The sequence below is a fragment of the Molothrus aeneus genome, chromosome 6, assembly GCF_037042795.1.
Source record: "Molothrus aeneus isolate 106 chromosome 6, BPBGC_Maene_1.0, whole genome shotgun sequence".
Classification (NCBI taxonomy): domain Eukaryota; kingdom Metazoa; phylum Chordata; class Aves; order Passeriformes; family Icteridae; genus Molothrus; species Molothrus aeneus.
The window spans coordinates 1,643,423-1,668,427 of NC_089651.1; the positions used below are offsets into that span (position 1 = coordinate 1,643,423).

The 25,005-nt window shown below is 36.4% G+C and overlaps 1 protein-coding gene across 2 annotated transcripts in view; it reads right to left on the reverse strand.

Moving 5' to 3' along the window:
- The window catches only part of LUZP2 (leucine zipper protein 2), a 148,200-nt gene that overhangs the window by 55,506 nt on the left and 67,689 nt on the right, over positions 1-25,005 (reverse strand). For both annotated transcript variants that reach the window (XM_066551669.1, XM_066551668.1), the window contains exons 4-5: positions 24,732-24,810; positions 16,390-16,452 (exon numbers count right to left, since the gene is read on the reverse strand). In XM_066551669.1, coding sequence (XP_066407766.1) covers positions 16,390-16,452; positions 24,732-24,810 — 142 coding nt within the window. The remainder of the gene's footprint in view (positions 1-16,389; positions 16,453-24,731; positions 24,811-25,005) is intronic.

Genomic DNA, 25,005 nt, shown 5'->3' on the forward strand with positions numbered 1-25,005 from the left:
CAATAGCCTGTTGTACTAACCACTATGGAAATACAGAATAAGACAACTGGCTCTGAAAAAAATGGAACTGTATAGCAGACAGAAGATGAACAAAGGAAAACAAAATAAAAATCAAAGGCATGAAGCACGCCTGACTCATCTATTTCTCATCAGGGGTACACCTAAAGAACCAGGCTGTACTTGTGAACACAGAGTGAATGTGTTTTACATGCATCTTAATGGTTTCACATAAAGATCAGCATCACCTTTTGGGATGATAAAACAGATGTGCCAAAGCCACTGTTTCATTAGGGACTTGCACTTAATTAACCCAGGATATCAAGGCATCCCTTTGGTTTGACTGACTCATTATCCTCCAGTCCCTCTACATAATGGTGATGGTTGGTTCAGTAGATAGAACTCTGTCCATATTTCAGAGGCAAAGAAAGAATGAATTGTAGTCATTACATTTTTGTTCATTTATCTTCCTTTTGCTCAGTATAAACTATTGTAAGAACTAACTTCTGCTAACACATTAATCTTTTGTAAGTAATTTCCACATAGGCTATTTTGAGAAAAACATGCAGTAACCCAGAATGTGAGAAACTGTGTGGTAACAGGACACACAATGTACTAGACAGTTGTCACAATTTACACATTTTGTGCCAAATAAACCTGGCAAAAGTATACAGTTATATATATACAGAATTTGTCCAAAAGCAAAATTTGATGAAAATATTGAAACTTAGGAGATGGACTCAGTTTTTGAGATTTAGCTAGGTTTAACATGATTTCCTGATTCTGTCTCATTATCCAGGCAGTTTACAACAAAAACATCCTGCGGGGTTATCAGAATGCAAGCAAAACAGTCCTTATTTGATCTGAACTTAATAATGGCTTTAGGAATGAGAGCAAGCATTAAAAGTTAATATTATCCAGAGCATAATAAAGTAGGAGCATAAAAAAATAAGTAGGAGTTTGTTAGAAGTAGATGACAGCTTCTTGGCTACAATTTGCGTGATGTTATGTTAATTCACAAATCACATATCAAAGTTGAAAATAACTCTGCATCCTGATTAATAGTACTGATTTTTATAGCAGAATATGTAGCCTACCAGTAAAAACATTTGAAGTATAACAGAGGTTTTTTGTTTTGTTTTTTTTTTTTTTAATTCTGAATTAAAATCTTTCTTCTTCTGAAAGAAGTCTAATCAGGTACATATTCTGGAAGAATAAGTCCCTTTTGCTAGAAAGGGGCTATTCAAAGCCCCTTTCTAGCAAAAGGGGCATTGATTAACTAATCAATGAAATTTTAAATTTACAAAGGCCTATTGATTCAGAACAGAAGTTCTGACTTCTAAGATGTACAAGGATTAAAGATTATGCTCATTTTCTTATTAAGCATCCCTCAAAGAGCAAGAACAAATATACTTATCAGAATTTTATGCAGTTTTAATTTCAAATAATTCATTTGTAATTAAGTACTTCAATGGAGAAAATCTTGGACATTTCAATCTGAAAAATAAGGAATGAAATATCTGTAAATATATCTTTAGTAATCAATTTAAAAATTATATAGAGAAATTATTTTAATTAGCAATGGCCTTCTAGACTTGGAGTTAAAACATCATTACATTCAAAACAAACAGGTATTTTAATGATTTGAACATCTTAGAAAGCTTATAGCAAAAGCTGTAAACTGGAGTATTTGCATGCAATCACGTCATTAAGCCAAGTTACTGTTGTACCGAACTCTTACTGTATGAAATCTTTTAGCTTATTTGCACCACTTACACCAGTAGTTTCAGTGCATTCCAAAATTCAGGTGAAAAAACTGCTGTCAGTGTTTGCCTCACTGGCAAGAATCCTGCTGTCTCTTCCCATGCAGTTTGCTCCCACTGTGCTGGTACCTAGGCTCAGTAATTCCACACGAGTCCAGCGTCCATTCCCTGCTGCCCACTGGGACAGACTGCAGTGTCATGGCTAATGGCTTAACCACTGTCAGGAAGGACTTGCTGTCCATTATGCCAAAACTCTATGGAGAATCTGCTACCACCAAAGCCAACCTTTCCTGAATGTGCCTCCTGACTGGAACTTTGGACTGGGAGTTAAGCTGCCTAAGGGAACATGAGATAAGATGAAGGTGACACTGTTATCCAATTATCTCAGGTCTGGGTAGAAGAAAACAAAGCTGAGGGAGAAGAACACATCCACAAGAAAGCCAGACCCAGGAGCTCTCCAGACAATCAGCTGTGGCTGGGTCAGGGTGGGGGAGGTCACAGCCCCAGGCTCATCTGCTGAGGCCAGGCTTGCACACACTCCCTGCCCATCCAAATGGGGAGCAGGAGAGTTTTGGGTGTGTGGCAGAACCTCTGGTCAGAGGCAGCGAACACTCATCCCCCCTCACAACAAACCAGCTCTGCTGTAAGCCCCCCTACATCCCAGGAAGGTGACATCCAAGTGGAACATTCACGTGAAGGCAGCTGAGGGGTGCCATAAACCATCAAGCACCCCTGAAGTGCCCCCCAGACCCATTCCTGAGGCCTCGCACAGGACGACTGCACATAATGCAACAGATCCAGTCTCTGTTGCATGAGACACTGCCAAACCTGCCCTCCCAGGGCATTCCCACCTGGCCCAAACCATATATAAATCCATTGAACTCTGTGTTTTGTGGGACCCTCAACACCAAGAAGACCAGAAGAAGAGGATCAATGGGATCTACACTAGTGATATTTTCTACTTAATCTGTCTCTCTGTCACTCTCCTTCTCTCCTCTATCTTTTGCTATTTCTTTGTATATTTCTCTATTTACCTCATACTTACTGTTAAATAAAATCCATTTTATTGATGTGGGCATATGGTCTCATTTGTACCTTAATTTGGGCAGAGGCATCCCTCTAACAATTTTAATAACTGGATTGTAACAGCCCACAGAACTCAGAACTCTTAAAGACAACTTGCTAAACTTGTTAACATGTTCTTCACAGAGCTTCTGTACTGAAAATAAAAAGCTTTCTGTCTCAGTCCCTGGGCTTTTTTTTTTTCCTTTTCTCTTATTCCTAAATATTGTTAGGGTTCTGATAATATTTTCAAAAGGTGAGGCTAGACTTAATGAGAGATATATTCATTATATAATCATTGACTGTATCTATGTAGCCTAAAGATCTACCTCCAATACAAAAACACAGAAAAGAAGCTGTAGTGTCATACTTTTTTGTCAACATGCCTTTGGAACCTGATAAAATAAAACCCCCTGGCTTCACTACAAGGGTATCTGTTCCTTTCTCTTCCTAACTTTGGAAAATAAACCTTTCTCTTCTGCATCTGTTTTCCTGAATCAAATGCCAGCAGGCCAGCCAAATAAACACAAAGCATCTCGAGACCTTCACCCATGCTTTTAAAAAGCAGCAATTCCTACCATAACAGATTGAGCATTTCACCTCTCTAGAGAAGAGGGAGAGGTTGAGACTACTTTAGCATTCTTAGAAAACAATAACTATGATGCCAATCAGAAAACTTGGACAAAGGCTTACAAAGAAAAGCACTAACTATACACCTGAAAGCTCAATAAAACCACTTTTACAGCTGCAGTTTTAGTCAGTTTCTTTTCTGCAAATAAGTTTTGTAAAAATCATTAAATCATTGTGCAGCTACATACGTGGCATATTTTATTTTTTATAATTTCTCCATCTGACTTTAGCATACATAGTAAAAACCTCAAGAGTCACAGTTTATAGGAATTATTAACAGTGACAAACTACCCCCAGGTCCAGTTCAGAGGGCTTTATTACCACTGTATCATGTAAATTTGAAGTTAGGGCGATTAACATTTATCTGATGGATCATACATTCTACTAACAGAAGGCTAAACTTACACCACCAAAGTGAAAGTCACAAAATTTCAGATGTCATTTTTTGAAGTTAGTTTATCTTGATTCCTGGTCACACCATGAGTGCTTTAATACTCTTATGTTAGATCTTATAGTCTGAAACACCAGTATTATCTATTTGAATCTGCATCAGGATCTAAACCCAGAATGAACAAACTATATCACCTAGACATCATCAGTACAAAGCAACTGAAAGCAGAGGCCATAAAGTATGTTCAAGCTAAGAGAATCACTTCCTCTCTCAGAAAATTATTCTCAGCACTTCAATTCAGACACTGTATCTGAGCTCTGACATTATTTCTTTTTGTCGTGTAAAAGATAAATTTGACTCTCCTTCCACTTGATAAATAATACAAATCAAACCATGATAAGCACCTGCTCATCATTTAAATATTTCTCTCTTATGCTCAATACACTAAAAAAACCCCATACAAACCCAAGAACACAAAAAACCCCTGGACTCTGGTCAGCAGGAGTGTCAGGGCCAAGTGCCAAGATGAATGGTCTTCCATTTCCTGTGAAGCCAGAGTTGTTCACTGTGCCTTTAGGAGAGAAAGCAGAAGACATCAACAGACAAAAACCACGTAGCTGGATTTATCTGATATCAATGTATTGGTATCCAGTTTGCTTTGGATATTAGTTTTATATTTCACAATGATGAAAATGGTTTCTATCTCATGAAACAGTGTGACTGCTTTAATCCCAGCAGGGTTGGCTGAGCCCTTCATCTTTCTGAGACAGATAAATTGAGTTTCTGATACTTAAGTTTATTAGTTAAGATCCTCAAAACTGTTTTTCTACCTTTCATTACGGTCAGTGGAGACATCGTAACTTTTTGTAAAGGGTGTTTGCCTTGACATTCTTAAGCATGTTTAAGTTTCTTTTCCTCACAGTTTTTTGATGGCCAAGTGTGTCAAATAGCTGTATTTTAGTAGTGAAGATGCATATATATATATATATATATGCATATATATATACACATATATGTATATATATATAACTATATATATACATATATGCATATATATATACATATATGTATATGTGCATATATATATGTGTATATATATATATATAGACACATATCTATCTATATATATCTGTCTGAATTGAAACTCAGTAAGCACCATTGTCCTTCTAGCTCTGAATTCCTGGGAAAATCCCACTTTTTTATGGTCAGGCTTCAGTCTCTCAGTGCACTAATGCTCCAATACTGTTATTTAGGAGGCAAGTTTTATTTCTGGCAAAATCCAGAAGCTGGCAGCCAAACTTGGTAACCCCAGCAAACACATCACATTGCCACTGCTGTAAGCTTGGACATATTTAGACTGTTTCACGCATTTTGAGCTTTTTTTCCTATAACCTGTCCCCAGCCTTACACTCTTATGTTACAGGAAAGGTATTAAAAAGTAAGCTTTCCAAAACAAAGAGTGCACATATTTCTTTTTCTCTGCCTATATCTGCTAATGCTAAAGGTTGCTTATTTTTTCTTGTATTTCATGTAATCCAGCTGACCTGAAAAAGCTGATAAGCAACACACAAAAATCTTCTAATAGAGCTTTTAGCAGTAGGTTTGCGTTGGTTGTGTTTCTGTTGCCATTCCAAACATTTCAACGATTGCTATGGATAAGCAAATGCTATTTCTAATTCCTTCCATGTCAGATAGTCTAATTAAAAATGGCAGCATATTAGATACAGCACTCCACTGTACAGAGTTTATATCTGCAATGAAAGGCAATTGCCTTTGCCACGCAAGGTTATTTAGAGTAAAAAGGATCAAGAAAGCAGGACACCTAGTTAAGTAGATGTTAACCTGAAGGTCTTTCCATTTGTTTGACATTTGTGAACAGAATGATGACAAGAACTTGGTGCTGCTGCAAGCTGTAGGTTGAGCTTTAGGAAAAAAAAAATCACAGTGAAAGCTCTATTAAAGCAGTGTTACAGGAATGAATCATGTGCTGTAAACAAAGATGTAAATAAAAATAATTTAAATAGAAAACACATTTCTGACTTGGAAAAAAAATAGGTCCTTTACCACTAGCGGAGTAAAGGGTCATGACTTTCTACAACATCATTTTTTCTGATGTAACAGCAGCAGGACATGAAACACTGCACTAACCAGAATTGTAAACATCTGTCTTAAAGCAGAAATGACATATTATGGAAGTTATGAAAAGACAGTTATGAAAGAAGAAAGGCAGGAGATGACTAAGGAATACATTTATGTGGCTCTCTGTGGAATCATACCATTCAGTTCTGCTTTAATTTTAGTAGGCTCTGTCTCCTGAATTCTCTCAGTATACTAAATATTTATTGCTACAGAACTTTTTGGCAAATATATACAATTTTTAGAAGAAGTTTTGCAAGTACAATCTACAGACATCTGAAATTTATATAACTGTATTGAAGAAGCTACTTCAATATCTTTCAGTAAGAAAAAAGATTATTTCTGAGGTAATTTTACTAGATTGATGCCACTGTCATATTTTCTGGAAAAATTCCTTTGCCAGGATTTCTTCTCCTGGGAACCTGAGAAGCCTCAGAGAAAAATGAAAACGGTAATTATCTGATTATTGCTTCTCCTGTGTTTTGCTGCTTTGGAACGTGGTTGGAGATTGTTTATGCAACATGTGAATTGTTTTGACTTAATGACCAAGCACCCTCAGGCTGTGTTGGGACTCTGGAAGAGGTCACAAGTTTTGAATTAGTATCTTGTTAAACCTTCTGTAAGTATCCTTTCTCTATTCTTTAGTATAGTTTTAGTATAGCAATCTTTAATATAATATCATAAAATAATAAACTAACCTTCTAAGAACATGGAGTCAGATTCATCGTTTCCTTCCTGCCACAGGGGACCCCAAAAATACCCCAGATTGATTCACGTGCTAAATGTATCTTCACCATGCCATATTCATTCAATATACAGAGCTGTAAGCACCTACACAATGTGTACTAGATAATACTTTCCTCTTACTTCCTAAGCACCTACACAATGTGTACTAGATAATACTTTCCTCTTACTTCCATCCTGATATGGTCTATCCACACCTAGGGAATACAACGTGATTTCCAGAAGTACAAGATTTCCATATTAGGACATTCCAGCACTTTCTAAAATATTCTTCTAAATTCACAAATCCTCCGCAACTGCTATCACCAGTGCTATGATGTTTGAAAAGTGAGAATCCTCTCAGCACAGGCTTTGTATTAGGAGGCAATGTGTTTGGCCCCATCTTTGGGATGGATGAGCTAAAAATGAGGTCACATACTCTGATATCTTGAGAAGCAAATCATGGCAGCAATTTGCCACAGTAAGCATGTGTGTAGCAAAATCTTAAGTTAAATCCATGGATCTTCAAAATGTCAGTAGTGGAAACTAGGTGTCATCCATGTCCTACTGTATCAGGTGCAGGCAGCAACACATTCCAGCAGTGTGTAAAGCTGGCAGGATGGGAGATACCTTCAGCCCTGAAGGGGCCCAGCTGCATTAGCAGGCAAAGTCTGTCCTCCATAAGGATCCTCGAGTAAATCCATAAAGAGTTCACTTAATGAAAACACAGACATGGGACAGTTTGGATGGGCACCTAGGGGTATTCTTAATCTAGTGACACAGAATTCCAATTTAATCACCATTAATATTTAATGATTTCCTAAAAGTCATTTGACAAGATGAAGTGAAGTCAGGAGTAGGACCTAATTTAGAGGATCCAACTGACTTTTTTTGAGCCATTAACAACACTATGTCTTCATGAATCATTGACCTATCCATGATACTGAACCTACATTTTATGCCTGAATCCCTTGTCTTGGGAAAAGGGTAAGAAAGCAGAATATTCTAATTTAAAATTAGCTATTTTTCCTTGCCTTTCCCCCTATTTAAGCTCAGCACAGCAATATCAGTTAAGATACTTTGTATCAGGCTTCAAAGTATTATGAAAAAATAAAAAGAAGGCTCTGAGTACAGCTTGAACTTCTTTGGTTTTTGAGAGTAAATAGCATGCATTTTCAAACTAAACATTTTCAGGAAAAAACCTCAAACCAAACACACTAAATAATATTTCAGCAGAAAACTGAGGAAGTTAAAGACTAGCATAAAAGGGAACTGGAGACAACATTTCTTAGTACTTATAACCCAGCCTAATCTATTAAGGGACACCTAGCCCCTAAGAACATCTGGCACACCAGGTGATCTGTCTGATCATCTTCTAATCAGCTCTGACATAAATATCAGCTTCTCATTAATCCTGCCATGAATATGGACTTGAGTGAAAATCCCAAAGTTGAGGAAGCGTTTCAGTGAGCTTGGGGTCATGCCTGAAAGTGGTAACAGTTGCATATTGAGAAACAAACATTTTCTTAGTCATTTTTAGATGTATTTTATGTGATGTGATAATCCAAAGTTCTTTAAAATTATTCCCACAAAACCTTTCCTGTTGATGTCTTGATTCACTACCTATGCTTAGCAAAGAAAAAAGGTAATTTGTTGATCATTACCTCAGACAATATATTATTAAACAACAGAGGCTGTACTGTGTAACACTGAAATTAGACAGATCACCATTCTGAATTATATTAAAAAGGGCAAAGCCCCAATCATTCAAAGAAAATGTGTTGGTTTCCATTCTGAGTTTCTGCCCCAACACACTGTAACATTTGGCAAAGATAAACCTCCAAAGTTTGGCAGTGAACTGCGCAGACACGAAAAGCACATGCTTCCATTTTCAGAAAAACGCATTCCTAGTATTTTCCTCTATCTTTTAGTATACCAGGAACAGTCAAAGAAGTCCTTTCCTCTCTAACTAGACTCTTAGTCTTCATTGTTATCTCCTGGCATCCTGCTTTTTGTGCTCATTCCAAATGTCACCTATTATTGATAATATTCTCTGAACAGCTGCATTGATGCAAAAGCTACAAAAAGAAATTTGGCTCCATGTACTGGAGCTATTTACTGTAGTTTAATGTAAAAAAACCCAACTCTGTAATCTCTGAAGGACTTAAATTCTTTTCCTGTATTTTTTTTCTGCAAAAAGAAAAATTCAGACTGCTTGATACCAACATTTCCTCTAAATCTATTTTCATAAATTAGATCATAATCTTTTCAGTTCATGTTACCAAATTTATGTCAGTATGTCAGACTTTATATGTCAGAAGCTCAGTCATGAGTCCATCTAGTTTGTAATGCTTGGCATATTGAATTAGCATCTCTAAACCAGTATCTTCCCCTTTTTTGACATACTTTCACCTTCCCAAAGCAGAGGAGAAATGACACAATATATTTCACTCTACTCTTTTTTTTGACTTTCCTTTGATCACCTTTGGCAAGTATTGCTAAGATCAAAAAAACTTTCATTTTTGGTGAAATTTCCAAAATAAAAATACAGTGTTTCAGCCAGTCTACTAGATTAGCTTCAGCATATCTAGTGTAAATATCCACACTGCATTTTGCATATAGCAATGTGTGTAATTTTACTGCAAACAATGTAATAAAGACACATTATTAATTAGAAGAACGAGCTTTTTATATCAGTGATAAATGTGTTCAACTCCCTACAAACACAGAAGTAGAGGCTGGATTGGAAGAGCATTGCACCTCACAGACCACGTGTTAGTCATCTGACAGACATAAAGGTCAGTATAGACAGATCAAATTGGGTGAAGACAAGATGTGTTTCAAAATAGAAAACAAATATTGCAATGACAAGCTGCAATTTCAGCATTTGTGACATTCTGGATGGGAGCCACCTCTTAGTCAAAGCAGACTGCTGAACATTACCATTATTTTATCCACCAACAATGGCCCATTTATTCAGCTCCTCATGATGCCCATTAAAAGGAGTCTAGATTTTCCCTTGACACTGCAGCACTTTTTCTCCTGGCTATGAATATCCAAGCCAAGCCATGTGGGAAGCACAGCAAGATCTAATGGCAGAGAACAGAGCAGCCAGTATCTGCAAAGTAGGGCTGAGGAACTACTCCTCCTACATTAGGGAGCCATGAAAAGACTTTGCTTTCAAGGTCTGAGCTTGAATGCCGTGTAGCAATGTATTTAAAATCTTCTCTGAATAAGTTTAAAAGGAACTGCATGATTTTACATCCATTCTTGAACAGTTATCACAGTTTAAATTAGTAACCACGTAAAGCAGATTGTGGTAAACAGCAAAGTAAGTAAAATGCTGCTATGCTCTTACTTTCCATGTTAGTCTGCTCTGTCTTTTAAGCACAGGAGAGTGGTTTGCTGTCACAGATATCTGTTATGAAAAATCCTTTTGCCAGGATTTTTTCTCCTGAGAAGCTGAGAGGCCTCAGAAACAACATGTAAGCAATGATTATCTGCTGCTGTGGAATGCAACAGGTGCATCTGTGATTGGTCCATGTGAATTGTTTCTACTTGATGACCAATCACAGTCCAGCTGTGTTGGGACTCTGGCCAGTCACAAGATTTTATTATCATTCAATTCCTTTCTTTGCTAGCCTTCTGATGAAATCCTTTCTTCTATTCTTTTAGTATAGCTTTTGTATATAATTTTCTTGTAATATAATATATATCATAAAATAATCAATCAGCTTTCTGAAACATGGAGTCAAGATTCTCATCTCTTCCCTTGTCCTGGGACCCCTGTGAACACCACCACAGTCTGCAGGTGGAAACTTTGTAAAAGTCTTTCCTTCCTTATTTTAATACTTGCAAAACATCAATTGTCACTATATGATGACTCAAAATTGTATTTAACTCAGTATTTTTTCAAATGGTATTAATAAAATCTGTTTGACTGTGTTTTCTCTAGATTAAGAGCAGTCTATATACATTGGCAAGGTATTTTTAGGATGGTAAACATGCTTTATGAAAAACAGAGGCTTGTTGTTAGTTATTTTGCTGAATAGATTATAAGCTTATTAATTATAAGAGCAATTATTCTGATTTTGATTCAAACTTCACAGGACCTTTTATACTAAAATAGAACCAAAAGTATCTGGTGAGTAAGAGAAATAATTCTGCACTTCTACCTCAACTCAAAGCCACTAAAATATTCATAGGCCTATGAATGTGCATAAAGAATGCTTATATTCCTCCTTGAGATTATCAGAATGCAAAATAATTTGTTGGGTGTGGTAACTGATCTGTAAAATTATATCAGAATTAACTAGTTGTACTTTCTTGAGATACCTTCTGGATTACAAACCAAGATAGCACAACACTACATATGCTGATGGATTGGAAAAACTGAATAAAGTTTATGAACCTGGAGAACTATCATGAATACTTTAAAAACCTCATCTGGTTAAGACAGGACTGTTGCATACCCCAAAATAAAGAGAAAGATAAATCTTAGAAAGACCAGGAAAACTACAAGAGAAGCAGCCATATAGTCTATCCTTTGAGGACTGCATCAGTATGAGCTATGTGTGATACAAGCTGCACTCACTGTGTGCCCCAGGCAGCAGCTGGCACAGCTCACCAGCCCCAGTGAGTACATCCCTGTCGGGACCCAGGACATTGCTCTGGCTGCCCTGGAGGACTCCAGACCCTGGCAGGGGGCTCAGAGACCTTGGCACAGAGTCACAAACACCTGTGCCTTGGATTTTAGCCCATGGAAACAATTCCCAACTTTGTGTGAGGAGTTACAAGCCACAAGGGTTTGAACAGAATGATAGTGAATTTGTCACAGGGTGGAAAAGTAGAATTTTGGGGTTTTTAGAATGGGGATTCAAGAGGCAAAATGGAGGAATCTGGGCGTGTCCTGTCCTTCTTCTTCTTCTTGTCCTCCATCTTCTGCTGTGATGGTGACACTTCTGGATTGGTTTAGGGTAGAGACAGACTGTCTAACATAGGTGATGGGTATTGGAAAATTATTGTAAATAAAGTACATGTGGTTCTTAGTATAAAAAGCTGACACCACCCCAAGGGCAGGGACTGTGCCACAACCCAACCTGCTGGACAGATCTCAGCAGGTGAGAGAAGGAATGGAACAGATAAGAGAAAATAAACAACCTTGAAAAGCAGAACCCACAAATCTTGACTTCTTCTTCAGTTGCAGAGCTGGGAAAGAAGAGACTTTCTAACACCCTGGGGGGCATCTCAACCACAGAAACCCAAGACACATGGACATCACAAGTGATGGCAAAACTAGGTTCAAACCAAACCCAAACTGTCAGACCAAAAGGAGGCCAAGGGAAGTGATTAATTTGTCTGTCGGGTTTTTTAAGATGACTATGCACCAGGTCCATCATTCCTGTGTAGGGCCTTGAATTAAACACTGACATTTTAATGCAGAGAGCTTTGAACTAGATCATATTTAAGGTCCCTTCCAACCCAAACCATTCTATGTATCTAAGAAATACAAACACATTAAGAAAACCCATGTACACACAGATGTGAGTGATGCCTCGTCTGAAAAGGTATGGGGAGGTAAATGATGCAGAACAGCCCAGCTGCTGTTGACTGGCTCTGTCATTGGAAAAGGCTTACACAGAAAGCAAAAGACCAAGCATGTCAACTATGCTCTTTAGCTGCAGGTTCTGGGGTGACATGAAAATAGTAAAATTATCTAGTAAGGATTGGGAAAGAACCATAAGCAAACAAAAAAACAAACAAAACCCTAAAGCAGTGCAAAAAAAAATCTTCAATATTGATCTGAATAATTGTTGTACAGTCAGATAGCTTAGCTGAAAATAGTTAACTGAATTTCAGTGGTTTAAGGCTAAGCAAGTGTTTGACAACAGGTCTTACTGGATTTGTGTTCTTCAAAATGATATAAAATCCAAAATTATATAAAATCCAAAGCCACACCCAAAAAGTTGTAACCACTCTCAGAGATGCTTTAAATACATGCATTCTAGTTCATCTTCTCTCTTCCTCTCTCTCTCTCTGCTCCCTGGTCCTTCAGTTTCCAGTATTTAAACCCCAAATTACTAACAAGGTGCCTCTGGGCAGGTCATGCCTCAGCAGCATTCAGCAGCTCAGCTTCAGCTCACAGACTCCCAGAATGAGAGCTGGCATCTTGCATGACAATGAGCTTGTGCAAGATCCAAGCTTGGCTTCTTAATGAGTGCAGCTTCAATACTTGCACATCTCTTTTCAAAGAGATGCTCTAGTCCTGATTTTTTTTTTGTATTTCTGGCTCATGAAAGAAAAAGCACAGAGATTTTAATCCCCTCTTCCAAAGTTTTTCCATCTTGCACAAAACAAAAAAATCATTGATTAGTCTAACAGAATACACACAAAAACCTGTGGATTCATTTTTCATCTTTTTTTTATTCAACCGAATTACCTATTTCAACAGATACATTTCAACACCTATTGGATTTTTTTTTTTTTACTTGAAATTAATCATTAATACGTTTGGACAAAAAAGAAAATTTGACTGCCAGTAGATTTCACATTAATACTTCTTTGGAAAAGAAGGGATATAAAAATGCAATTTATCCAGCCCAATTATATCAAATTGAATATAAGTCTGTCAGTCATAAGCAGACAATCTAAGTAATGCATCTAGCCAGGAAATTTCATAACTTTCATGCTTCTATACTTTTCAGAACTATTGTAAAGATCTGGGTCTAGGTCACAGCAGTTGTACTTCTCATGAATGTTTCTTTAAGCTACAGCTGACTATGCATATTATTTAAAAGTGGTCTATTTTTATCTGCAAAGCATATTTCAAGAGCAGCTGAATTTTCAGAGAAACAATCTTTTAATGAACTTACTGCTCAACAGCTGCATGTCTCATTATCCATAATTATTTCTCAAAATCCAAAACCCCCATTGATGATAAAGCTGTGTCATTCCAAAATCCCAGCAGTTCAGGATTTAAATAGAAACATTTACAGGCTTTTATTCCTGGCAAATATGAGCAACTATCAGACCCAATACAGGCACAATTTCCCACAAACCATATGATATACTAGAAGTGAGCTGCTCACTCTATAACAGGCCATCTACAAAAGTGAAAATTTTAAACTATCTCTTTTTATATATATTCTATTTTAGTCTACATTTTTGCAAGCTTCTTAGTTCTACCGGTGCTTCTAAGTTTCTTTTTCAATAACAGAAATTGCTTGAAATAAGAGCACATCTGTTTACATGCCAATCCTTTAAGACTAAATTAACATAATCCACATGATGTTACAGCTGGAAGTCTGACAGCTATTTTGTGGTATTTGCAGGAAGCACTTAAAGACTTCTAAGACCCAAATGATTTTGAGACACCTAATCCCTTTGTGCTCTACCTGGCACATTTTTTCCTCAATAGCACAGACATTTTTTTCTGTTTTTTTTTTCCCCCCAAAGCCTTGAATAGGCTAAGAATTGCCTTTCTGTACAATGTCCTCTCCTCACACACTACATGACAGCTGCTGCATTCAGCTGGAAGGCTGCAGCCATCTATTTGTATCTCCAAAAGGCAAAGCTGAATGGCACTAGGGTATGTGCTGAAAGGGCAGAACTATAGGAAATTATTTTTACAGTCACAGAAGAGCCTAAAATTGCAAAATTCACAATTTGGCAATATAAAATGAGGGTGAACGCAATATCTGAAAGAACAAGAGCAGCTATGAAGGAAGCATTTTCATTATCTACCTCTATATAGCTGTACGCTATAAAGATTATTGTTTCAAAACCTACACATAAGATGCTATCAATTATTTAAATATATAGCACATCCAAATTTATGAGATTTTTAAAAGCAATGTGTTCAGTGTTTGAAGGCAGGACCTAAATAACATAACATTTCCTGAAAATCATATAATTTAAATTCAGTCAAGTTTCCAAAAAACTGATATAAGTGGTTACTTTCAGGGAACTAACAAACATTGTATAAAAAATTTAATAGAAAGCCATTAGGTAGGTATAGCTTTTGGTTTCTTTTCTACATAGTAGCTGATATTTGGTACCAAAAGAAAGATTCCTTTCAAAGTAGATTTTCTAAAATTTGCTATAAATATGGTAAATATTAGAAAAGTCTACTGACCTACCTAAGCAAATCATTATCAGACAGTTTGAATGTTGATTAATGATGCATTTGTGTTCAGTAGGAGAAAAGATTTTTTAATGACTGCTCAATAGGATGAGACCGATCTGATTTCTTAGAGTATAAAGGCTCAATTGCAAAGCATCCAATGATAACAGGTGAGAACAGAAAGCAAGGCATTTTTGACTGTAGATAAAGGAAACTGAGAGCATGGCCTAAATAACACGAAAGATTGAAAGAGACATTTCCTGTTGTTGTGGTTTAGGAGCAGAACTCCCCAGGTCAGCACCCCAGTGAGACTCTCCCAAATCAGCTCGCTCACCTCCTTCCCCTCCCACTTCCACTCCAGGAATGGATTTGGGGATTGGAGGCACAAAGGTGAAAATTACAGGTTGAGACAAGAACAATTTACTAGAAATAGCAGTAAGGTAAGAAAATGAACAGTAACAGCAACAATATTAATAACAAAAGGTGTAAGAAAAACAAATTACACGGAAAGTAAAACAATACCAGACCATTTCAGTCACCATGCTCTTCTCTCTCAGAACCAAAAATGAGAGAGTCCCCTCTTCTTGCCCCTGGCAAGTGATATGAGATGGTATCAAATTACATTATGGTTCAGCCATGCCCCCTTCCTGACTACTGTAAAAAATTACTCCAAAACTAGGATACATTTATGACTTAAAAAGCAATGTAGACATTTTTCAGATTGACCATATATATACAATCCCATAGACCAAAGAAATCAGAGATTCCTGTTTAAATGGCAGCTTTAAAGAGATCAAGTTTTCATACACATAGAGCAGTTTAGAAAAGGAAAAGAATTGAACAAAGCAGATAAAGACAAGAAGCCTGGTTGGCAAGAGAACAAGGCATCATATGAATAAAATATTTTCAAGTGCAACGTTCCTTGCAAAATGAAGGAACGGAAAGAGAAACTACATCCTGATTTAGGCAAATTGTGTGGAGAGAAAGGGATAAGGGTGAAAAGAAATATAATGCTGCTCAAATATTTCATGTTTCTTTTCTAAGACCAAATTTCAAAGTAAATTCAGTTTAATACCAATAAACATTATTTAAAACATGTTATATATTTTATTTAGAATTTTGGGATCAATATAGGATTGATAATCATGGCACACAAAGCTTAAAAAAACCATTGTAGGAGTTTGAGGTTTTTTAAAATTTTCTTAAGAATCTCAGTTCTGACATTGCAGTTCCCTTCTCCTTCCCTTGCTGTTTATTTCTAAAGTAAGCAATAAGAACAAAGTTTCACTCTGTGTCAGTAACCTACAGAACTCCTTTCTGAAAAAGCACCAAAAGTTACAGAAGTCTGCTATCAAACTAAGCACCACTAGCATGGAGTCAACCATTGCAATCAATAAAACACTATTTCTAAATGCACACAGCCATTTTTGTTTGCTTTTCTGTTCAGAGAATTTCACTGGTGCCTTTTTTGCCTACTACAATAACATGCTTTACATATGAAGCCAAACCAGACTCTCTTCCAACATGACATCTGAATTGGGATGACAATCAAATGTTCCTCTTACCTCGTTTTGGAGGTCTCGTATCATTTTGCTCTTCCTTTCCATTTCAGTCTTCAAAAAGTTAATCTACAATTTTAAAGAAATGTTGAGTGGGAGTTGTTGAGATGTAATTGTAAACACTAATGATTTTTTTATGCTTTTAAAAGTTTTGGAAAAAAAACAATCACCAAATCAAAAAACTTTGCTTACACACCAAATTGGTACAGGCCACAGTCAAGTATTTGATAAATCTACAAACATTTAGCATATTACCTAGAGAACTTCTAATCAAAAGAAGAAAATTGCTGTATGTTGATAGGTTTACTTTTGTTTTGTACCAGTAGACATAGTTTTAATTTTTCACAAGGTAGTTCAATGTGATCATCAAAGAACTGAAGATTTTTAAAACAAAATTAACTGATTTTCTAACAAAAACATTTTCTCCTCTAAGAACACATCTATCAGAGCAGGTTTCTAGCACAGTTATTTCATGTGAATGCTACAGTGCTGGTCCTAATTAGATAAACACCTTTCTTCCAGTCAGAGCCACCTGTGGAATAAAGTGTGTCATACATGAAAACATTCAAATATGGTCTTTAGATCCTACTTAAGTCAATGACTTGACTTGGAAAGTAGAAATTCCAGTCACAAGGCTTGAGACTGAATTTAATCAAACACAGTTTAAAAAAATTATTTTTACAAAAGAGTTTTTTCAGGACTGAGCTTTAATCACAGCTTATGGATTGCAATGGGGGGAAGGAGGACATCATTATAAACAACTAGGATTAAAAGAACACATTTCTGTACTGTTTAATCAGCAAAATACTCATCCCCATTCATCCTATGTCCCATGCTGTTGATACAAAACTCTACCCACAGTCAAAGGAAACTACAGCTTCTGACATTGTAACAGAAAAACAAAACTCCTGTAAGAAAACAGATTCAGATTATAGAGACATTGACCAAAAGGTTAATGGTTTGGGTGTCAAGGACATAAAAAAATGAGCACCGAATCTACCTGATGTGACAGCTGTTCTTATACTCATGTCCACACTCAAGTAGACATGTCAGGAATTTAAAAAACATCACTGAACTGACAGCACTCTCACCTGTATCACAAGCCAAGTCAGACAATGCTATCATCACTTCAGACAGAAATGCAGGCAGGGGGTCCATGAAACTAGTGCCACCTGACATACGCAAGCAGAACTTCTTTTACAAACTCTTCCAAAGTTCTGTCTAAGTGCTTTGATTGTGGAAATACTGATTTCACATCCACCTACTGGCAGAGAATGATGCTTTATTCAGCACCTGCCTAGTAATGACATCCACAAATACTGAAATTTAGAACATGTCTAGATAATTAATAAGAACATTTTTCAGGACAAAAAAATAAAGGTCATAATCAAAATACCATATCATGATGAATGGCGAGAAGCACAATACAGCTATTTATTGTAGTTACTTTGTTTTTTCAGCTGTTCAAAGGAATTGCCAGCTACCTACCCTTAAAAACTGAGAAAAAAAAAATATATATACTGACCTCCATTCAAAAGTGCTCCCTTTCTTACATCTATCTCTCAGGAATATTAATATTCCTTCAATGCACCTCACTTCTAGCTATGAATATATATGAAATAATTAAGGAGATGTGATACCAAAATTATTATCTCTACACAGCTTGGATCTTTTAGGGAAGAGACACCTAAGACAGTCCAGTACTACACATTTATCCAGTAATCTATGTTCGTTAAATTTTGTTAATTACTATTCACATACACATGCATCTTATATCACTGATATGGACATCTTACATAGTGCAAACACACCATTTTAGCTTAGCTGAAAAAACAAAAATTAAAATCAACACATTAAAAATTAAAAAATATTTTAACATCACTTCCTTTTTCAAAAATAATAGAAGTATTATTTAGGAACTCATTAATTTTTGCCTTTAAATTATAACAGCCTTTTTAGGGTCTTCTACTAAGTCTTTAACAAATGAAGAGCCACTCAGTCACAAAGTGTAGATATGGAGAGTTACATAGGAGGGATTTCTATGACTTGTCTACTAGAGCCATTAAAGGGATAATTTCAGCTCTCCATTTAAGTGTACCCATGTATATAGCTTCATGCTTTAAGGCAAATCAAGCTGTATCACACTACCTGCATGATGTCTTTAGTAAATCTCAAGGACAGGGCATAATATAATTTTCCAGAAGATATGCAAAAATACTCCTTTCAATCATCAAATCCTGATAGTATAATAAGCAACAATAGACACTTATACCCAGCTCTAAATTAATAGTGAAAAAAATAACATTCACTTCTTTCCACATGTTGTCTGCCTTTAATTGCTATCTGGCTGCAATTATGAGAGTGTGTAATGAAAATAGATCGTTCTAAGGCTGAACTTTTCAGTACTAAGCAAGGACACTGCTTCCATATCCTGGAGACAGTCATTCAAGGTACTCAGAGCTTTCTGTGTTTCAGAGCTCATTATGTTTATTAAAAACAACAGTTTCCATCCAGTGGCCTTTACTCACAGCAGTTGGTGACCTTGAAATGTTTCAATTACATTTTCCCCCATCAAAATAGAGAATGCTTTAGCAGATGGTAGTGATCTAATTATAAGAGTCAGACAATAGTAGTTATTCATGACAGGATAGTAAAATCCCAATATAACATCATTACTGCACAGCCAAGACTCAGGTGTAATTAAATTTGCTTACTTTCAGACTTGTATCTTGCTCAGCACTAAAATGAGTAGTTAAGGTTTAACTGAAATTCATTCATTACCACCTGACTATTTTGGCCATATCCAGAAACCCTCACATACTCAGTGTTCATTTTCCTTGTCTACTTTTCAAGATATATTGTAAAAATTGACTTCAAAGCCAGAGACAACTGTCTAGGCTATTATGTAAAACATTGAAAATATTCTTTCCTTTGGGCAAAAAGTGTTCTACAGAATGCTAAATACTTTAAAAAGCAAAGCTAAATAGATTTCACCTATTAGTCTTTCTAAGATGAATGTAACTTTTAAGCTGCAAGTTATAGTTTGATTAGTAAATGAAACTTTCGTCAAAGGAACATTTAGGACTTTATGAATAACTATAAAGGCTTTTACTAGAAAAAATAAATACTTTTGAAGGAAAAAGAACATCAGATCTTTTTATTAAAAATCTTCCAGATATGGGGATAATACTGAATCAAATTCTCCACATTCTGTTAACCTTTTATTACTAGAAAAACCCTACTGATTTTAAAATACCCATATTTTTTATGGTTCCTTTATATAAGTAATATATATAGTGTTACTTAATTCTCATTTCTCATAATGAACACTGACCAAAAAAGGAAATTACACAAATTTTCTCCTTTATTTTGACAGACAGTACTGTAACTGTACTGTCAAACAATCCATTAGCATACCTTCTTTAAAATTGGTAGCATACCTTCTTTAAAATTGATATAAAATACAAACAGAACAAAATAGAAAATGTAGATTAAACTTACTCTACTTATTCAAACTTTGAGTGTTTCCATATTTCTTTATCTTCTTCCTCATCCAGAGCCAGCCAGCTCTTTATATAAACTTTAACTGCAGTTAATGGGAATTAAGTTTTCAAACTCGCTAAAAATGTAACTATTTCTTAACATGCATACATTAGCATGAAGTACAGCCAAGCAAAGAGTCAGTCTCCCAAAAGCTCTTAGAGCCTTTTAACCCAATGAAGACATACAGAATCAATACTTACTCTATTTATTCAAATTCATTGAAAAACCCCAAACAAACAAAACAAGACACTCTCAAGTTACATGTGCCATTTGCTCTGTGACTTTTTGTTAACAAAAGTGAAAATCAGTCCATGATCTCCAACTCTGTTTCTGGAAGAAGTGGCTCCATTTCAAATTTAGAGATAATAGCTTGACATTACAAATATTTTTTTCACTGCATGAAAACTTAATACAAATTGCTTAGGTATTTGATGCTAAATACAAAACAAAAAACTTTTTCAACCTTTAATGATCGTTAAAGAGGACATCAGTTATTTGGAATGATGTCATACGTATTTTATATGCATATTGTATAACTAAACCCAGTATGGTCCTTCTGAAATGTTTTTAGATAGAAAAATAATCTACAGTCATTGTGTGAGATGATCTGTAGAGAAGCTCCTTCATAACCCAAATCTTTCTGGAAGACTGCATTTGACCTTGAATTTTGCAATGTAGGACTTGTATAAAATTTAAACCATCCTTACAGTTTTTCTAATGTTTCTCTGCACATTTTATTATTCCAGACACAGCAGCTGAAACAATAGGCATAAATTTTCTAGGAAAGACCTGTCCCAAGACAAACTGCTGCTGCTCTTTGCTAGTGCTACAGGTGCAGGACACAGTCCAGAAAGGCAGCACTCACTCCTGCTAGGATCCCCAGGGCAGCCTTCAGTAGGATTACTGCTCTAAAGGACAGAAATGTCTTTACACATCCTTTTGTCTTCCTCAAGCCTGAGCTGCTGCTTCCATCCCCAGAGGGTTGTTACCACCCAGCAGCAGCTCCACTCTGCCAACCAGAGGTGGTACCCACCAACACTTCAGCAGCTGCTCAGAACAGGAACATTCTTGCTGCCTACAGTTCTTGGTTTGCCTAGTCTTAAAGGGTGAAAAAAATGGGTATGTGAGCATAAAAACTCTGTTTCCGATGAATCATTCATGCAACACTAGTGAAAAGCCTTGCCACACCTTGCACAAGAAGACATGAACGTCAAGTCTAACGTAGAGCTGTTGTGACTCCTTTTTCCTTCTGCTTTGGTCAAAGTCCTTGAGTAATTTCCCGGTTATTTTTCATTTAATTTGACTTAATTCTTGTGAATTCTTACTTACACTTTTACATTGACATAACAAAGAACACCTTCAGGCAGGTGTTAGATGTTGAAATTATACAGCCATACATACAGCAAGCATTGTATTATGCCTCCTGCACAAATGCAGAAAAATGTATTTCCACCTTTCCCCCTCCCACCAGTACTTTATCAGTCTTTGTGGAATGTAGCTCTACTTTCACTTACTCTAATGAAAATCAAGATTTATTTCACCAAGTCCTATAATATAAATTGTTCTTAAATTGGACTAGAAACAAGTTTCACAATTAATTAAATTAAAATTAAATTCAAGCTCCTATTCTCTCTCTAATCTTGCATTAAAGTACTTTAACCTTCTTTCATAGATTTCACACTGTTTTCAGAGAAACCAGGTATAAAATAACCTTGTGTGTCAGCAATAATACCCATTTCCATTTCTATTGCAATTTTCATCTGAGGATCCTGAGGTACTTTTTGAATATTCATTCAGTCTCAATATACTGCTGAGCTTCACTATGTACATTGTACTCTGAGGCATAGAGAAGTAAATCACAAACCAAGGACACAGTTCTGATTTCCTTAGAATTATTAGCAAGTTTAATATGCTATTAGTGTCAAATATTGGAATACAGCTCGAGAATTCTGATTCTTTAAGCATCTGCCATGACTCCTAGCCAGATTCTGTTATACACTCAGAGGAGCTTTTCCTGGTTTCTACACCAGGTGATATTTTGCTCACAGTTAATGGCAGATATTGTTTTGTGTAGAACAAATCTTGTACTCTTCAAAGTGTTAGAGTAGGACTGAATGTACACAAGGCACTGTTGCTCAAATAAATAAAAAAACCACAATATAACAAACACCAAAAAATCCATTCACTCTATCTGAGATTTATGTAATCCACACCTGAATTAGTCTTGAGTATCAAAATCTAATCAAGAGATTCAATAATGAAATATGTTTTCCACCTTCCATTTGTAGGACTAGAATTCATTGTGCTGATAAAGTCAATAGGAACGCACACAATGCACCTGAAAAAATGTCAGCTTTCAACCAGTATGTTCTGAAATTGCTCTACATTAGACTTTACATTCATGTCTTCTTGTGCAATGTGTGGCAAGGCTTTTCACTAGTGTTGCATGAGTGATTCATCAGAAACAGAGATATCAATGTTATTATGCTCGCATATCCATTTTTTTTACTTATCAGAGACGACCTGATACTCATTATTTTCTTATTTCAGAACGATACTGAAGGAGGTGATTCTCCACCCCTACTCTGCTCCTGCGAAGCCCCACCTGAAGTACTGTGCACAGTTCTGGTGTCCCCAGAGTAAGAACTGCATGGAACTGTCAGAGCAAGTTCAGAGGAGAGCAACAAAGCTGAGAAGAGCACTGGAGCACACTCCCTATGAAGACAGGCTGAAAGAGTTGTAGCTGCTCAGCCTGGAGAAAAGAAGGTTGAATGGAGATCTCAGAGAAACCTTCCAGTATGAGAAGGGACCTACAGGGAAACCAGAGAGAGACCCTTCATCAAGAACTGCAGTGACAGGACAAGGAGTAAAGGGTGACACCATGATACTTTCTGAAAAATCCCTTTGCCAGGATTTTTCTCCTGAGAAGCTGAGAGGCCTCAGAAAATAAATGTAAACAATAATTATCTGATTGCTTGGAATGTGGTCTGGAGGTTGCTTACCAACAGGTGCATCTTTGATTGGTTCCATGTGAATTGGTTTTAATTAATGACCAATCCCAGTCCAGCTGTCTCAGACTGAGTCCGTCACGAGTTTTCATTAACATTCCTTTCTAGCCTTCTGATATCTCCTCTCTCTTTCTTTAGTATAGTTTTAGTATATCATTTCTATAATGTAACATCATATCATATCATAATAAATCAGCCTTCTGAGAACTTGGAGTCAAATTCTCATCTCTCATCTTGTCCTGGGGACCCCCACAACACCACAACATAAAGGGTATAAATTAAAAGAGGGGACACTGTGAGAGAGAGGTGAGGCACTGGAACAGGTTGCCTGGGGAGGCTGTGGATGCCCAACCTTGACAGGGTTCAAAACCTGTTCAAAAAGGCCTTGAGCAACCTGAACTAGCAAGAGGTGCCCCTGCCCTCATCACAGGAGGTTGGGACTAGATGATCTTTAAGGTCCATTCCAACCTCTTAACATTCTACGACTGTAGGATTCAATAGAGACAATTTACAGATTGTCTCCGTACAAAAGGATCTTAAAACAAGTGCAGTTTGTTTCATTTTTATCTGGATATGTGCTGTCCTGGCTAGAAAAAACACCAAAATATGCTATCCTTTTCAAACTCAATACTGTTGCCACATTTCACAGAGAAAAGCAAGGCACAATTCTTCCCAAGGATTTCTGAGATTCACATTCTCTGAACCTCAGAGAAAGGGAAAACACAATTCTTATCTCATTTGCTGTGCCAAAGCAGAATGCAATGTGGAGACTGTTCACCCACAGTGATGGTGTTTTGTTTCCTTGGCCTGTCAGGGCCAGGTGTGTGTGTGTGTGGGGACTGTGGGTGACAGCCACGAGATTCTGGGCAGTGTGAGCAGAGTGAGTGCTTGGCAGATTCAGTTTAGATGTATAGAATAACATAGTATAATAAAGTAATTAATTAGCCTTCTGAGATCAATGGACCCTTGCTTTGTGACCCTGGAAGACAGCAAAATCTTAGTAAATAAACCAGTAGTTGTGCAATATGAAATAGAAAATAGATCTCTTAACACTTCAAGCAGGTTGTTTTCAAATCCAGAGTTCAAATCATAAAACACTTAAGGTTTGAAGGAACCTCTGGAGATTATCTAGTCAACTTATGCTCAGTTTTGTCCATGTTACAGGAATATTAATAACCAACATATGAAAAATTTCCTTCTTTCATCTTAGTAAACATGATTCTATATTTTTTCCCCTACAGTAGCAAAATGTGTCTATTTATGCTCCAAAACATTACACTGCTACATGAAAGTCAAAACAATTGTGCAGTTTGTCCAGAAATAGAATTTCAATAAAGCATGAAATCTTAATGGGACTTAACAATACCTTCCAGAGTGATAATTAGTTCTACTATGGTCAAAATCAGACACTCTACTATCTATTTTGTTGCTGAAAATCCATAGTAATTCCTAAAAAGTCAATAGATGTATGACAGTTCATCTTAGTAAAGATGAGACACGAGGGTCCATAAAGATCATCTCACCAGGGAGAGGACTTAGGTCTGAATTTCCTGTCTAAAGTCTCCAAAAGTGTATAAACATCCCTAAATTCCACAGAAATAAGGGAAGACAGGAATCTTAATATTTTAGAACATTAAAACTTTTTCCAGATCCTTTCTTCTGAACCTTGCAGAGTACTAACACATATGTGAAATCCATTTTTTTTTACAAAGTTTTTTAAGCTAATAAATTCTCAAGGCAAAATTAAGATAAAACAGGAAAAAAACCAAAAATAAGGAAAGAAAGAGAATCACTCACAGTAGCCTGCTGCTTCTCTGCTTTCTCAGCTGCCTCATTAAGCTGCTTTTGAAAAGCTTCCTGGAGAGATTTAATTTCCCTAGGTTATTGAAAACACAGAACACAAACTTCAACACAAGTGACCATTAGGAAATACTTATTCAGATTCAAAAATGGACCTTTAATTATTCAGAGTAGCAAACAGATGTACTTTGTCTATGAGTCTCACAAATTAAATCATAAGGATTCCATGAAGTCTAGTGCCAGTGCAAAGCCAAAATTATCTATGATGCAA